General features: G+C 47.4%; 2 protein-coding genes across 2 annotated transcripts; one reads left to right on the forward strand and one right to left on the reverse strand.

The window, feature by feature from the left end:
• Positions 1 to 2,384: 2,384 nt before the first annotated feature.
• On the reverse strand, positions 2,385 to 6,745 carry LOC132460734 (histone deacetylase complex subunit SAP18-like). Its single transcript, XM_060055609.1, has 4 exons — positions 6,511 to 6,745; positions 5,915 to 6,024; positions 3,149 to 3,271; positions 2,385 to 2,720 (listed from the first exon to the last, which is right to left on the reverse strand). Exons 1-4 carry the CDS (start codon positions 6,580 to 6,582, stop codon positions 2,564 to 2,566), a joined length of 462 nt encoding a protein of 153 aa, XP_059911592.1. The 5' UTR covers positions 6,583 to 6,745; the 3' UTR covers positions 2,385 to 2,563.
• Positions 6,746 to 12,676: 5,931 nt separating this feature from the next.
• Positions 12,677 to 17,288, forward strand: LOC132461114 (histone-arginine methyltransferase CARM1-like). Its single transcript, XM_060056160.1, has 7 exons — positions 12,677 to 12,742; positions 13,047 to 13,215; positions 14,592 to 14,717; positions 15,135 to 15,322; positions 15,928 to 16,032; positions 16,111 to 16,221; positions 17,202 to 17,288. The coding sequence occupies exons 1-7, from the start codon at positions 12,677 to 12,679 to the stop codon at positions 17,286 to 17,288; spliced, it is 852 nt and encodes a 283-aa protein (XP_059912143.1).
• Positions 17,289 to 17,308: the final 20 nt, after the last annotated feature.

The raw sequence follows: 17,308 nt of genomic DNA on the forward strand, positions 1-17,308 counted from the left end.
TCAGACCACCAGTCAGCCAGTCATTTAGACAGACAACCAGTAAGTCAGACCACCAGTCAGTCAGACCACCAATCAGCCACACAACATTCACTCAGTTGGATTACCCGTCAGTCAGTCAGTAAGTCAGACAACCAGTCAGTCAGACAAAAAGTCAGACGGTAAGACCAGTCAGACAACCGCTCGGTCACTTAGTTGGATAAACAGTCAGACATTCACTCACTCAGGAAATCATTCATTCAGTCAGTAAGACAGACAACCAGTCTGTCATTCGGTTAGACAACCAGTCAGTCAGCCAGCCAGTCATTCACAGATGAATATCCCATGTGTTTCTCTGCGCGCTGGGAATGAATCGCAGGTGAAACTAAAAACCACTTCCACAAACCAATCAGTGGCCAGCCTGGCCTGTGGGCCAATCCGAGGCCTCGGAGCCGGCCCTGTGAACCAATCAGAGGCCTCGGAGGGGACGGAGGTGGTTTTATGGCCTGATTCCTCCGTAAAGTCGGTTAATGATTAGATCTTGTGAGCGCTAGAGGGGTCATAAACTAAAGGTCAGAACGCAAAGACACACCCAGTGCGCGTGTTTGTGTGTGTGTAGGTCTGACTGTAGTCATTAAGTCAGCTAATAAGTCATTCATGCTTGAGTGCATACATATTTGTGTGTGTGTGTGTGTGTGTGTGTGTGTGTTTGTGTGTGAGAGAGTGGGTGGGTGAGAGAGTGAATGCCTCAAAAAACAACATAAAAGCCAAACTATTAGGTAAAATAACAATTCCATCTCATTTTAAAAACCCAGCAACATCACCTCCATTCAAAGGCAGAGGGGAGAAACAAACCGTGCAGGACTCACTTAAACCAATCAGATTTAAACAACAACAGACCAGTCACGTGTCCCCCAGAGCTGAGCTGAAGACATTCTGGGTCACATGACCTCGTTGGACCCAGAGCTGTCCTAAAGTCAGTCGGACTCACTTTATAGTCACTCTATTTCCAGTAATTGAATTGACTTAAAGTGCTTTGCTTATTAAGGGATGGTTCCTCCATCACGGCTGCATTGAACCCCTGACCGGATTTACAGAGTGTCTCTGATTTACAGAGTGTCCCTGATTTACAGAGTCTGTGATTTCACATTAACATTCAGGGCGTTTATCAGACGCTTTTATCCAGAGCGTCTTACAATAAGTAAGTCCATTAGTCTTTAGAAAGAGAAACAATGATATATCTCTGTGGGTACAGTGAGGATGTTCATAGAACCAAGTGCCAACACTAACCATCACTAGGTTAACCCACTAAAGCACTAACCATCACTAGGTTAACCCACTAAAGCACTAACCATCACTAGGTTAACCCACTAAAGCACTAACCATCACTAGGTTAACCCATTCCCCAATACAACAGACAGAAAGGCAGACCATCCGACCTCCAACAGTGGAGACCTCTCCCTCCTCCTCCATCACCTCCAACCGGTCTCTCTCCACCAGGAGGACCTCCTCTCAGCGGTCTCGGAGGAGAGGGAGGAGAGGAGGGAGGAGAGAAGAGAGAGTATGCACCAAATAAGACTTCACCTCTTCATGCTCACGCACTCTCTCACAAACACACACACACACACCCCATTAGTGGAATGCAAACACATACTCCTCGTTTGAGGAGTATGTGTTTGACCACCCAGGTCCTATTCTTGTTGAGTTACACAAGACCACATAAGAGTGCGTGTGTGTATGTGTGTGTAAGTGAATAAGTGGGGGTGAGAGAAAGAGAGGGGGGACAGAAACAGAGGGAGACAAACAGAGGGAGAAAGAGAGAGAAACAGAGGGGGAGAGAAACAGAGGGGGGGAGAGAGAGAAAGAGAGGGGGGAGAGATAGAAACAGAGAGATAATCAGAGGGGGAGGGAGAAAGAGAAAAAGCGGGGGAGACACACAGCTGCCTTCCCAGTCGTACACCCCTACCTCATCACTCACCTCACTAGGCGTCTCCTTCATCGCCCTGACCGAGTCATCTCCCAGCGGCTTGATTCAATGTCTCCATCATGCACCCAAACGAGAGTAGGAGAATGTAAAATCTCAAAATTATACCAACTATTAAACTATATCAGTAAAACTAAGGACGTGGAGAAGGTACTCCACTGACCTTCTTCGTTCGAGCTCTAGACGCAGGAAGGTAGAGGACCCTGTCCCGTTATCGCGGTCTACCCTATTCCAGACTCCCATTACCGCTGAGCTGCTTACGCCAATTCAATAATTTAAAAAAAACGGCACATTTAATGAATTCGTGAGTGATTGAGTGATTCTAGACGCACACAGCCGAGTCATGCTTTTAGGAAACGTTTTGAAACATAACTTAATGAACCATTTGATCACATCCTTAAAAAAAAAAAAAAAGACAACATACTTAGTAACAAAAAAATGTTTATTCATATCACATCTTATAAAACATCATAGAAGAACCTGAAGAAAGCAACGCTGTCGACGGCAGCGGTGGAAACGTTAAAAACCCGACGGGTTACTGTGTCGCGTCGTGTTGTGCTTTGTGTGTTCATCACACACACACACACACACAGGTGGGGGGGTTCAGAAGGGTCTCATGCGGGGGTTGGCGGGGGGCGGTCTGTTGGGGGGGGTGATGACGATGTCCAGGTAGTCTCCGATCTGGAACCTCTGGGACTGCAGCGACATCAGGTCCTCGGCCCCCTTACGGCCCGCGACCGTGCTGCCCACGTCTTTAACCCTGGGGGGGGGGATAAGCTACTTATTAAGTCACGTTATCAGTGGCTTAATAAGTGGCTTAAGTCAGTCACTCATTAAATCATGGCTGAATAAGTGACCCAAGTCATTAAGTCAGCTAATAAGTCATTCATAAAATCAGAAGCATGTCCAAAACAATGCCGAACCACTAGTCCTGGTCTACAGTCTAGTCCTGGTCGAGTCCTGGTCTAGTCCTGTTCCTGGTCTGGTCCTGGTCTGGTCCTGGTCTAGTCCTGGTCCTGGTCTAGTCCTGGTCTAGTCCTGGTCCTGGTCTAGTCCAGGTCCTGGTCTAGTCCTGGTCTAGTCCTGGTCTACAGTAGGTACCTGTAGCCCAGCCTCATCTGATCGGGGTACACGATGGTCTACAGTCTGGTCCTGGTCTACAGTCTAGTCCTGGTCTACAGTAGGTACCTGTATCCCAGCCTCATCTGATCCGGGTACACAATGGCGAAGCTGAAGGTGGTGCCCTTCCTGCGGGCCTCGGGGTACACCTCCTTCACCAGCCCAGACAGCTCCTTCAGGGTGGCGTCCATCCTGGGGGGGGGGGTTAAAGCTGGGTTATACTCCTCTGTAGAGTGCAGTACGTAAGCCACGAAGAGCCTGTCGGAGACCCTCTCCGTGGCTTACGTGCGCATCCAACATTCTTAACGGCCCGTCGACTCAACGGAGACGGCAAGCGCTGAGATTGGTCCTCTGACAACATCATTTCCGGAAACACTTTTCCCGGTCTGACCTAGCACCTTATTTACTTTGCACCTTTCTTACTTTGCACGTGAAGGACCAAGAAAAGCACCAAAGGTCGTGGTTTATTCACAACACAATTTACATAGCCAGCGGTCGGCCTATTAAATCGATCGGTCTGCGAATCGCGCATTGGGTATCCGACATCCCGACGGAGGAGGTCTCCGTGGTTACGGAGTCGGAATATATAATAAAATATTATAATATAATATTTACGAGTCGGAGTGGTATACTTTGGCCTTCAGGGTCTCAGAGCAGCGTAGGACTAGTCTGTGCATAACCAGAGTCTGTACAACAGGACTTTGTTGTTGGTTCACCACCAACACCAGCCCCATCAGAGATGGTCGCACAGTTTCTGGGGGACGACGCGGTGAACCAGAGCATCATCTGCGACGCTGGCCACTCCCTCCCCTCAAGTGCGTCCTCATCCAGGACTGCATAAGGAGCGGCTTCTGCGCAAGGGGCCGAGCTGGAGAACGTGGTGTCGGAAGTCAGACGGAAAGGCCCCGACACATCAACCACATTATCGGTCTTCCGACGGTCTGGCGAGAATAGGCAGTCGGAGCGATTTGGTCGTGGCCGATCCGACATGTGCAATCGGCTGAAAAAAAAGGCCGTCCAACGATCGATAATCTGGTTGGTGTGTCAGGGCCTTAACTGAGCAAAGGTGGGGGGGGGCATCTTTGATCAAATCACGTAGTACTTTCCAGAACGCGACTGTACAGTGAAATTCCGTTGTGTCTTCGAAGAAGTTCCTTTTAGTCTGCGATCAAATTCAGACAAATTGGCGTCAACACAGTCAGGACCAAATGTAAGAATTAAGCAGGTTTCTACAAAGACGTCATACTTCCCAGGATTTTCAATAAACTGGTACGAGAAAAAGCTGTGTAGAAGGCCGTGAAGAAGCCAACGCAGGGTTCTGCTCCCCCTGTCACCTCTTCCACCCTGACCGCCGCACGGCAGACAGCATCGTGCGGGTATCGACTGGCGGCACACATTGACATGAGAATTGCGGCAAATAGGAGGGTGAACATTGCCAATCAACTCCAACAACTCCAAGATAATTTGACTGTACTACCTTTGAAATGTTACGGTTGTGATAGCTCTTGATCCTACAACCTGCCAAATACCAAGATGCTGTGTTTTCAGCAGATTTTGTATTTAATTAGTGTATGAAAATACATTGTTTGTGGAATGTTGAGGAATGTGAAATTATTGTATTTCTATTTGACACTGTGATAACTTATTTTGCTTTTGTAAGCCAATTCTTTCAAGGCAAGTCAATAAATACTTGACTGAATATGCTGTCCCTGTCTTCATGTTGTTGCCGGACAACTCTTGCATCCTGTTTAGCTATTTTACATCATACAACTTTAGACTTGTGTAAATAATTAACTTTGGAGCTACACCATTTTAGTTTATGGAGTTGCCATCTAGTGGACACAAGAAGGATCTCTGTACAACACTATTAAAAGGTTGGGTATGGGATTTGCGAAACGCCAGCAGATTTTGAAAACACACAACTCAATGGTCCTACCCCCTCTCCTTCAACGCTGACTCCACCCATTCCAAGTACATGGACGTGCAATCATGCACGAGTGCGAACACAGATGCGCGAGAGCGAGCCATTAGCTGTTAGCTAGCTCCAGTTGCTACTGCAGGATAACAACAAACAGAAGCTTGCTCTGGGTCATGAGCTTTGAGTACGTGCATGAAGGGGTTACACGAGGGGGAGTGCAGTACGACCGTTTGATTGACGTACTTACTGTCCAATGCCACTCGGTAGTTCTGGAAATCATTGGCTGGAGTTTTTCGAGCCCTGCCCGTTCCACAGATGATTGACTTGTTTAATGTTCATGTCAGTACATCTAACTCAGTTGCTGTAAGTGGGTTATGATAAGGATTTCAAGTAATTTTGCAAAAATGTCCAAAAAAGAAAATTCCATACCCAACCTTTAAGCATTAAGTACACAACACAACTGTGTATTATGTACACAACACGACTGCATTAAGTACACAACACGACTGCATTAAGTACACAACACGACTGCATTAAGTACACAACACGACTGCATTAAGTACACAACACGACTGCATTAAGTACACAACACGACTGCATTAAGTACACAACACGACTGCATTAAGTACACAACAAGGCTGCATTAAGTACACAACAGGACTCTACACACACACACACACACACACACACACCAGGACTCTACACACACACACACACACAACAGGACTCAGACAACACACCAGGACTACACACACAACGGGACTACACACACACACACACACACACACACACACACACACCAGGACTCTACCGAGACAACAGTCTCTTTACAGACAACAGTCTCTGTACAGACAACACACACAACAGGACTACACACACACACACACACAGGCCTCAGTTCGCCCCATCGGTCTCACCAGGTGTAGACCTGCAGCTCGCTAGCGGGGACGTTGCCTCGGGCGAACTCGTCGCCCCGGTGGTGTCGGCCGCTGTTGGTGGTGAAGACTCTGAGGAGCAGCGGGCACGTCTGGACCGGGGTGGGGGGGAAGGGCAGGAGCAAATAATCACTGACACCGATATCAGAACTGGCGCGGGATTTGTCCTGTCCTCCTCGGTTACGTTTCAAGGATCTTTGCGATATGCACGTTCAATCACTCATTAGGAATGAATGCATGAGTGAGAGGCGGGTGATGATCCGTTAAGAAGTTGTTCTGAATCAGTGCTCCGATTCAAAATACTGAAAATATTTGCTGTATTTCCCCCGCACACTTCTGACGGACCCTCCCCTTCCTCTCCCTCATTGATTCCGAATGAATGAATGAGTGAGTGAATTAACCTCCATACTGCAAATATCCTTCAAGTTAAACATGTAACAACGTGGACTTTTCTTTTGAATATTTTGCAAAATACAATAAGGCACATTTACGCACGGAGCCCGTGTCCGTGTGTGTGTATAAGTCCCTCTCCTCCACCTTTACGCAGACTGTCTCTAGTGATTGAATGATCTCCTCACCTTCTCCCGGTCGATGCTCTTCTCCGGCTCCTTCCTGATCTCCTCCTGGGTGATCCTGGACTCCAGCGCCATGGTGGAGAGATTTCTCTTTAGAGTACAGTGTATAAAATGTGGCTGAATCAACTCGCTTGGGTTTACGCTTAAAGCGGAAGTAGACGCGTCTCGTGTTCCGGGAATTTACGTCACGGAACAAAGAAAGACCCCTAGGATGAACACGAGCGCCGCGTGCTGCATCGGAAGAACAAGAACAAGACCGCAATCAGACTGATATCGTAGTTTTAGCGGCGGTGGGTCGATAGGGGGCGCTAGGGCACCGCCCCTCCGTGAAATATTCACTTGAATATATCTGCCAACTATTAATAAACTATTATCATTACGAAATAAATCAACAAAAATACATAGCGTTTATCCTTGTTTAATTTTGTGATATACTTGTCACTGCCAGCAACCATTTAAATGCGTCTGAACGTCAATGATTTGGGCTAGGCTATTTATTGGTCATTCGAAATAAAGCCCTCCTCCAAGTCAGGGGCGCTGTCGTATGGAAGCCCGTTTCCGCCACGTAAAATAAAAAAAATGCAGGTCACAACTCATTATTTTGAGATAGTATCTCGTTATTTTGAGATAGTATCTCGTTATTTTGTGTTAAGGTAGCTGCAGGTGCAGGCAGGCAGGTAGGACCCAAACGCAGACGGTTTCTCGAAAACGGCACTTTATTCAAGCCTAAGCGCTAAGGCACAAGAATCAGGGAACTCGGGAGACAACTCGGAACTCGGGAGGGAACAAGGAACACGGAACACGCAAGACTAACCACCAACACTAACCACAGCAAACCACGATAAACCACAATGACAGCACAAGGAACAAAGGAAAGACGAGGGCTTAAATAACAAACACAACGAGGAACAGCTGAGACACATTAGGGGAGGGAACAGTAATCAACACAGGAGGGAAACACAGGGAGACACCCACACCCTGACATTTTGAGATAGTATCTCATTATAATGAGATACTATCTCATTATTTTGAGATAACTTCTCAACAGGACCAGACCAGTCATTGTAGCCTAATTGTAGCTTATCCATAGGTGCTACATCTAGCCTATTATTACAGTAGATTAGCTGGAGATGATGAACTCGATTATTAAAGATTATTTCAGACGGAGGTATACAAATGCTGAAATTTTGGCTCGATTATCTATGGAGCACAACATAAACATTAGTAAAATAACTCTAGAAAGAGTGCTTCATAGGAATCAGCTGTGGCGAAGACGCAATAAGGCGGACATCGGAGAAGTAGCCGACTTCATACATCGCCAATTACAGTCCTCTGGCCAACAACATGGCTACAGGTGGATGCAACAGAAGTGTTGGGTGGCAGGGATCATCACGGACAGAGAGACCGTTCGTCTCTTGCTGCGTCAAATGGATGGTGGTGGCGTGGATCTCCGTGCACGGCACCGTCTGAGACGTAGAGTCTATGTCAGTCGTGGCCCGAATTATGTGTGGCACATAGATGGATATGACAAATTGAAGCCGTATGGGATATGCATCAGTGGTTGCATTGATGGGTTCTCGCGAAAGATGATCTGGCTAAACACCCACTCAACTAACAGCGACCCACGTCTTATAGCGGGGTATTTCATTGATTCAGTGATGCAGCATGGTCGCCCATTGAAAGTGAGATTGGATCACGGGACGGAGAACACACACATTGCCGCAATGCAAAGTTTTATGCACGGCAGTGAAAACGGCATTTCCCCAGACTGTGTCACTCTAGGTCCAAGCACGGGGAACCAACGTATTGAACGCTGGTGGTGTACGTTGCAGAGTAATTATGTCAAAATAATGAGATCATTATGTCAAAATAATGAGATACTATTTCAAAATAATGAGATGCTATCTCAAAATAATGAGATGTTATCTAAAAATAATGAGATAACTATGTCAAAATAACGAGATACTATCTCAAAATAATGAGATCATATGTCAAAATAATGAGTTATGACCTGCATTTTTTTTTCTTTTACCTGGCGGAAACGGGCATCCATAAGTTGTTGACAACTTGATAACTGATTTGATTGGGTTGTCCGTTGCCGGGCAGGTTTAAAAAAACATTCGGCTCATGTTTCCAAAGACGAAATAACATAATACAGATAACGGATCGCTAGATAACACTTGTTTTTACTTTATATTTGTATTGTATTGAATTGTTTAATCAAATTTAGCTAGTAAACTGAGTGTTTGAAGCAGGTTTCAAAAACCTGTCTTGTCACGCTCACTCCCAATTTCGTCGTATAGGTGACTGTACAATGACAATAAAGTCTATCTTTATCTTTATCAATGAAGGAGTGCAATGAACGAGCATGAAAGTTTGCGAATGTTCAAGAACCTTCCTAGTCATTCGACGCGATCGCCCGTTGCCAGGCAACAGTCGATCGCGTCGTCTGTTGCCAGGCAGGTTTGGAATTTGTCAACAACTGATGACGTAGGCCGGTACAATTTTCGCCCCCGGTACAATTTTAACGTGACAGCGCCAGCCACGTTGAAGTCAATGTAAGCTCGCTAACTTTTTGCTGTCTATCAAGCAGAGACAGCTTTTCATTGGCGCAAAATAATTCGCCCTCGGGTCGCACCAGTGTGCGCCCCAAGCCAATGGTATCGCTTTTCTTTTTTGTCAACACCACATGATTGGACAATTCACCGAATCAATCAAATAGGCTACCTCCCTCAGTAGCAATCGCGCAACACAACTTAATGTAGAGAAGAGATATATCGCTAACTAGCGGAGAGTTGTAAGCACTTTCCACCCCTTTCAGTGGAGGAATTGGACTCCCCAAGCAATGTTATACTTAAAAGGAGCAAGTAAGTTACATATTAATTTAGTCTTTCGGCCCATAGCATATAAACAAAATGAAGCAACTGTCCCATATTCCTATAACTGCATGTGAAGTAGACATTGAGACTCACAAAAAATGGACGCTATAGGACAGTGATCATGATTTGTCTCTATATCGGAATAACAATAATGTGTCAAATAGCAATGGCTGGTGGAGTGGCCAGTGGTGTAGTCTACGTGATACGCAGGTATACGCCGTATACCCACTAGGAACGCACCAGGATTTGCGTATACCCACTTAAAAATGTGCACGGATACGTATCAATCGTCTTGTGACAGATCTTTCACTTCTGTGTTTATTTTTCGCAAATACCGGTTGGGTATAACCAGTGGTGTAGTCTATTTTATTGTAGTGAGTATACTGTGATGATACCCTCCCAGCCTCGTACAAACCCGTCCCACCGGTACGTGTACGTGTGTGGCACTTATGGGGTGTCGCACCACACTCACCAACGCAGGGGTCTACAACCCGCTGATTTAAGAGTATAACGATTATCAACAATCATGGAAAGCTGGGTAGGTTTATCAGTTTTAATAACAGTATGAACAAATAGAACACATAAATGACAAGTTGTCCTTTGTATATCTATAGTAGCAATAGCACATGCTAAACAAGGACAAAATCTACTCAAAATAATTTAATGAACTGTTTACAACCATGGCTAACCAGTGCATGAGAAGGAGATGACAGGAGACTAATGTTTCACTCTTTCAATTGCTCTAATTTGAGCTCTTACTGTTGTTATCTAACATACCATACAGTCATTGAATTGTGTAAAATTGTGAAATTACTGCACCTTAAAAATGACCATGAATTAGCTATACTCTCATTTGCATGGTGATTAACATTATGAATTTCAATTGTGTATACCAACTGTATGTTGGCTGACATTTACCTAACTTTTTTTCCCTTCACTCTAAAAGAGGATGCCTGTTTTTAAATTCCCTAGCCTGACACCCAGTCTGAAAGGCTGGACAGGGGTTCTCATCTAAAAGTAACAATGAGATATAAAGTGGGATTAAAACATTGTCTTCTGTTGACTGCTTGTTATGTGGTTTACACATTAATATGGGAGGACTAGACACACACATGCGCACGCACACACACGCGAGAAGGAGGGGCTCGGCCCGCAACTAACGTGCGGAGATGCAGCTTCGCGCTTCGTAACAGAGACAGGGCAGAGCGCGAGCGCGCAGGGGGAATTTTATGAATGGTGAATGTAGGAGATAACTTCCCCTGCTTAAAGTATTTTATTGCAGTTATACCCAACCGGTATTTGCGAAAAATAAACACAGAAGTGAAAGATCTGTCACAAGACGATTGATACGTATCCGTGCACATTTTTAAGTGGGTATACGCAAATCCTGGTGCGTTCCTAGTGGGTATACGGCGTATACCTGCGTATCACGTAGACTACACCACTGGGTATAACTGCAATAAAATACTTTAAGCAGGGGAAGTTATCTCCTACATTCACCATTCATAAAATTCCCCCTGCGCGCTCGCGCTCTGCCCTGTCTCTGTTACGAAGCGCGAAGCTGCATCTCCGCACGTTAGTTGCGGGCCGAGCCCCTCCTTCTCGCGTGTGTGTGCGTGCGCATGTGTGTGTCTAGTCCTCCCATATTAATGTGTAAACCACATAACAAGCAGTCAACAGAAGACAATATTTGAATCCCACTTTATATCTCCTTGTTACTTTTAGATGAGAACCCCTGTCCAGCCTTTCAGACTGGGTGTCAGGCTAGGGAATTTAAAAACAGGCATCCTCTTTTAGAGTGAAGGGAAAAAAAGTTAGGTAAATGTCAGCCAACATACAGTTGGTATACACAATTGAAATTCATAATGTTAATCACTATGCAAATGAGAGTATAGCTAATTCATGGTCATTTTTAAGGTGCAGTAATTTCACAATTTTACACAATTCAATGACTGTATGGTATGTTAGATAACAACAGTAAGAGCTCAAATTAGAGCAATTGAAAGAGTGAAACATAAGTCTCCTGTCATCTCCTTCTCATGCACTGGTTAGCCATGGTTGTAAACAGTTCATTAAATTATTTTGAGTAGATTTTGTCCTTGTTTAGCATGTGCTATTGCTACTATAGATATACAAAGGACAACTTGTCATTTATGTGTTCTATTTGTTCATACTGTTATTAAAACTGATAAACCTACCCAGCTTTCCATGATTGTTGATAATCGTTATACTCTTAAATCAGCAGGTTGTAGACCCCTGCGTTGGTGAGTGTGGTGCGACACCCCATATGTGCCACACACGTACACGTACCGGTGGGACGGGTTTGTACGAGGCTGGGAGGGTATCATCACAGTATACTCACTACAATAAAATAGACTACACCACTGGGAGTGGCCATAAAGTAGGTCTGTATATGCAGTGTAAGCTTGTCCAGGCCCTGCAAGTCAGGATTTAGGCTATGAATCTGAATAAAAAGTAGGTAAATAGGTAGTGGCCATCCCCCAAATGCACCAGAATACAGGAAATCAGATCTATTAAATAAATAAAAAAAAGTATGGCCACCACTGGTTTTATAGTATAGTTTTAGTTTTTTTCAATTGGGATCAAAATAGCAGGGCATTTTACAGATCAATATGTAATCATCGTCTTATTTTTTTGTTTGTATAAAAAAGAAAAGAGAAAAAACATTTGAGTAGCTTGACGTAACCGTATAGGGGAGATAGCGTAGGCGTATTAAGCAGAACATCTCATATCAAGTAAAGTCTGATCTTGGACTCAACCCAGGATGCCCAACGGTTTTTAAACTATTCCTGTTCCAGTTTTACAATGAAAGTAAGTTTCACCATCACATAAATGTCGTTGATAACATCAAACCAGCCGTCAACATTGGGTACCTCAGCGTCAGCCACTTTCTCGTCAGGGCTTTCTTACTGGCTATCATATTTAATAGTTTATATGTTATATTTTTTTACTGGCTAAATATTTTTCTCTCCTCCTCTCTAGGCTAAGCCATTCTCCTCCTCCAACTCCCCCAAAGCCTCCTCCCCCCTCTCTCCCCTCCTCCCCTCCCCTCTCCTCTCCCTCCTCCCCTCTCCTCCTCCCCTCCCCTCTCTCTCTCCCTCCTCCCCTCTCCTCTCCTCTCCCTCCTCCCCTCTCCTCTCCCTACCTCCTCCCCTCTCCTCTCCTCTCCCTCCTCTCCCTCCCCCCTCTCTCTCCCTCCTCCCCTCTCTCCCTACCTCCCCTCCCCTCTCCCTCTCTCCTCAGTGGACGTGGTGGAGGAGGGAGAGAGCATGGCATCGAGGAGCAGAGAGGAGATGACGGCCGCGGTGTTCCCGGTCAGGGTCTTCACCCTGGAGGTGAGGAGGAGTGTCTGTCTGTCTGTCTGTCTGTCTGTCTGTCTGTCTGTCTGTCTGTCTGTCTGCCTGTCTGTCTGTCTGCCTGGAGTGTCTCTCTGTCTGTCTGTCTGTCTGTCTGTCTGTCTGTCTGTCTGTCTGTCTGTCTGTCTGTCTGTCTGTCTGTCTGTCTGCCTGGAGTGTCTGTCTGTCTGCCTGCCTGCCTGCCTGCCTGCCTGCACCTAACCCATTTAAATGAATAGGTTAATGCTAATTTTCGGTGTTCATTTGAATTAAGTTCAAACTATACGTGGCTGTGCCTCTGAAGGAGGAGGAGGTGGAGGAGGAGGAGGTGGAGGAGCAGCAGCGGATGCAGGAGGCGCTGGGAGGCGCTCCTCAGGTGACGGTGCGCCGGCACCGACCCGGCGGGGACCTGACCCTGATGCTCCGCACCGCCGCCGGGCCCCTGGGGGGAGTGAACCTCAGGGTGCAGGACGGTGAGGACCCGCGCACACACACTAGTGGTGGATTTAATGATTCGTTTCCGTGACCCAGTTCGCGTGATTCAGTTCGCCAAGAGGATTCATTCGCGAATCGTTCGTTCGTTCATTCGTTCGAGTTTCCGGGAGCACTAAGTCCACTGAGTCTGACTGACTCAGCTGAGAACCGTGCAATGGGGTCCATTCCATGATGCGATTTACCGCTACCGGAAACCAGGCTGAACGAACAAACGGTTTGCGAACGACTCCTCCCAGCGCAGTCGAGTTTCCGGTGAATCGATTCACCGGGAACTCGACTGAACTGGGAGGCGTTGTTCGCGAATCAGCCTGGTTTCCGGTAGCGGTGAATCGCATCATGGAATGCACGCCATTGCACGGTTCTCAGCTGAGTCAGTGCTACCGGAAACGGTGAATCGAATGGTGAACGAGACGAACGAGAGAAACGGTTCGGTTCGTTCGTCCTAAAGACTCGTTCATTCGAACCGGTTCGCGAAGCCAACACTAACGCACACACACACACACACACACACACACACACACACACACACACACACACACACACACACACACACACACACATACACACACACACACACACACGCACGCACAAACACATGCACACAAACTCACCGAGCACGTGTGTGCGAGATTTATATGCACGTAAACTATAAACCCAGTTTATGTCATTTCTAAAATCTGTGTAATTCAATGCAAAGTCTGTCGTGTCGCATGTGTTCAATGTGTTGATGTGTAGCAGATAATGTGGGCAGGAAATGGAACTCTGGACCCTTACTGTAAGATCAGAGCTGCTGCGTGTCTGACAAGCACATAACTGTCACGCAACCAGGCGCCAATGAACCGTCACACACACACACACACACACACACACACACACACACACACACACACACACACACACACAGTCAAGCACATACCTGCATGCAGCTAGAAGTTCAGTGTACCACAGGAGAACACACACACACACACACACACACACACACATACACACACACACACACACACACACACACACACACACACACACACACACACACAGTCTGCAGGTCAAGCGCTCCCTCAGAAAGCGTGGCGGTGGGCTTTCTGCACGTGTGGACGTGTAAACACACACCGCACACATGTGAATCTGTGCCACGGAAAAGCTTAATGGAGGCTCACACACACACACACACACACACACACACACACACACACACACACACACACACACACACACACACACACACACACACACACACACACACACACACCAACAATCTATACCATCAAAACTGAACTAGGCCACTTTTTCTCCTCCTCCTCTCTCCTCCTCCTCCTCCTCCTCCTCCTCCTCCTCCTCCTCCTCCTCCTCCCAGGCGATGGAGGGTCTGTGTTTGACATCAGCTTCTCCAGTGAAACCAGTAGCTGTCGGGTGGGATCCCAGTCTCTGCTGGTCACTCACGGTGGTCTCAGCATTCTGCTACTTTGCAAATCCCCCGCCGGTGAGTTGGGCTGCATCTACATCAGAGCGCCTTGCAGGAGGTCCGTTTGTCAGAAGAAAGAGAAACAACGATATGTCTCTGTGGGTACAGTGAGGATGTTCATAGAACCAAGTGCCAACACTAACCATCACTAGGTTAACCCATTCCCCGTAGACAACACAGATAGCTAGGATAAGACGCTACACAATGCTAAGGACTGTTGTTAAATGTCAGGACGCAACACACAATACGTGTGCGTACGAGACGATAGGTTACCGACCGTAGGTGATGAGGAACAAGAGAGGCGTTCGTAGTTTTTTGTTGCGCATAGGAGTGAAAAGATTTTGAAAATATCGTGAAAATATTGTGCAGATATTGTGAAAGTGTGGTGATGTTTTCGCATGTTTAGCATGTGAAATGTTCGTTATGTCGTCCCAGACGTGCAGAACATCTGCCAGCTGCTGTTTAGATCGGACAATGGCCGCCAAGACGGCCGCCAAGAACGGCCCCAAGATGGCCACCAAGAACGGCCCCAAGATGGGCCCCAAGAAAGGCGACAAGATGGCCCCCGCTCCAACACTGCTGACCGGAGAATGGCAGAGTCCGTGGCCATGAAGTATTTTATGGTGTGTCCGTCTGTCCATACCCGATGATGTTAATAGGGTTGGATTTGTTAGAGAAGGAGACACATCCCTCAAGGGTCCCAGTCAAGTGTTTATGTTATTCCCTCAACTTCTATGGACGACCAAAACATACAGAATTCAATCTTCTGATTTGAATTTGGACCGGACCAAATATTGGCATAGGAAAAGATTGTTGATTTGTGTGTCTGTGTGTGTGTCTGTCTCTGTGTGTGTGTCTGTCTGTGTGTAGTACCCCGGCTGTGTGTGTGTGTGTGTGTGTGTGTGTGTGTGTGTGTGTGTGTGTGTGTGTGTGTGTGTGTGTGTGTGTGTGTGTGACTCTGTGTGTGCGTGTGTCTGTCTGTGTGTGTGTGTGTCTGTGTGTCTGTCTGTCTGTGTGTCTGTGTGTGTGTCTGTGTGTGTGTGTCTCTGTGTCTGTCTGTGTGTGTGTGTGTGTCTGTGTGTGTGTGTGTGTGTGTGTGTGTGTGTGTGTGTGTGTGTGTGTGTGTGTCTGTGTCTGTGTCTGTGTGTGTGTGTGTGTGTGTGTCTGTGTCTGTGTCTGTGTGTGTCTCTGTGTGTCTGTGTGTGTGTCTCTGTGTGTCTGTGTGTAGTACCCCGGCTGTCTGTCCCAGCAGCAGAACCTGCTCCAGGACTACCAGCGGACCGCCACGTACCAGAGAGCCTTCCTGGACAACGAGGCGGACTTTAGGGACAAGGTCTGGCCTGAAGTCGCACGCACGCACGCACGTATTATATAACAATGTCCCTGACCCCCCCCCCCCCCCCCCCTTTAGGTGGTCCTGTGTGTGGGCGGGGGCTCCGGGATTCTGTCTTTCTTTGCAGTCCAGGCCGGAGCTAAGAGGGTCTACGCTGTCGAGACCCCCCCCATTGCCGAATACCTGAAGGTAAACCACGACATTCCCTTGAACGCACCGCACTGGTAGCCTCAGGGCTGAGTCCTTTGAACGCACCGCACTGGTAGCCCCAGGGCTGAGTCCCTTGAACAGACCACACTGGTAGCCCCAGGGCTGAGTCCCTTGAACGCACCGCACTGGTAGCCCCAGGGCTGAGTCCCTTGAACGCACCACACTGGTACTCCCAGGGCTGAGTCCCTTGAACGCACCACACTGGTAGCCCCAGGGCTGAGTCCCTTGAACGCACCACACTGGTAGCCCCAGGGCTGAGTCCCTTGAACGCACCACACTGGTAGTCCCAGGGCTGAGTCCCTTGAACGCACCACACTGGTAGCCCCAGGGCTGAGTCCCTTGAACGCACCACACTCGTAGTCCCAGGGCTGAGTACCTTGAACGCACCACACTGGTAGTCCCAGGGCTGAGTCCCTTGAACGCACCACACTGGTAGCCCAAGGGCTGAGTCCCTTGAACGCACCACACTGGTAGCCCAAGGGCTGAGTCCCTTGAACGCACCACACTGGTAGCCCTGTTGTTCCTCTGTGTGTGTGTGTGTGTGTGTGTGTGTGTGTGTGTGTGTGTGTGTGTGTGTGTGTGTGTGTGTGTGTGTGTGTGATTTTGTGTGTGCGTGTGGGAGGGCCCCTCAGTCGTTTTGCGTTTGGTACATTTATTTTGGCACCAGTATCACTACAAAACACACACACACACACACACACACACACACACACACACACACACACACACACACACACACACACACACAACACACAAGTGTGTTAAGTTCGGGATTCTGGAGAGTTAATGGGTTGTGGTAACATCTGGTCCAGGGTTCAACCAAAGGCCAATGAGAACCCTAGTTCAGAACTCACTCACTCACTCACTCACTCACTCACTCACTCACTCACTCACTCACTCACTCACTCATCCACGCTCTCTGTAGGTCCTGCTCGGGGTAACGGTCTCTCTCTCTGTAGGTCCTGCTCGGGGGTAACGGTCTCTCTCTCTGTAGGTCCTGCTCGGGGGTAACGGTCTCTCTCTCTGTAGGTCCTGCTCGGGGGTAACGGTCTCTCTCTCTGTAGGT

The sequence above is a fragment of the Gadus macrocephalus genome, chromosome 7 (assembly GCF_031168955.1).
Source record: "Gadus macrocephalus chromosome 7, ASM3116895v1".
Classification (NCBI taxonomy): domain Eukaryota; kingdom Metazoa; phylum Chordata; class Actinopteri; order Gadiformes; family Gadidae; genus Gadus; species Gadus macrocephalus.

Coding starts and splice junctions, on each gene's coding strand:
- LOC132460734 (XM_060055609.1), bottom strand. CDS start 6,582: ATGGCGCTGGAGTCCAGGATCACCCAGGAGGAGATCAGGAAGGAGCCG. Junction 6,025..6,510: donor AGAGCATCGACCGGGAGAAG/GTGAGGAGATCA, acceptor ACCCCGGTCCAG/ACGTGCCCGCTGCTCCTCAG. Junction 3,272..5,914: donor GAGCTGCAGGTCTACACCTG/GTGAGACCGATG, acceptor CCCCCCCCCCAG/GATGGACGCCACCCTGAAGG.
- LOC132461114 (XM_060056160.1), top strand. CDS start 12,677: ATGGCATCGAGGAGCAGAGAGGAGATGACGGCCGCGGTGTTCCCGGTC. Junction 12,743..13,046: donor TCAGGGTCTTCACCCTGGAG/GTGAGGAGGAGT, acceptor GTGCCTCTGAAG/GAGGAGGAGGTGGAGGAGGA. Junction 15,323..15,927: donor TGGCCATGAAGTATTTTATG/GTGTGTCCGTCT, acceptor GTCTGTGTGTAG/TACCCCGGCTGTCTGTCCCA.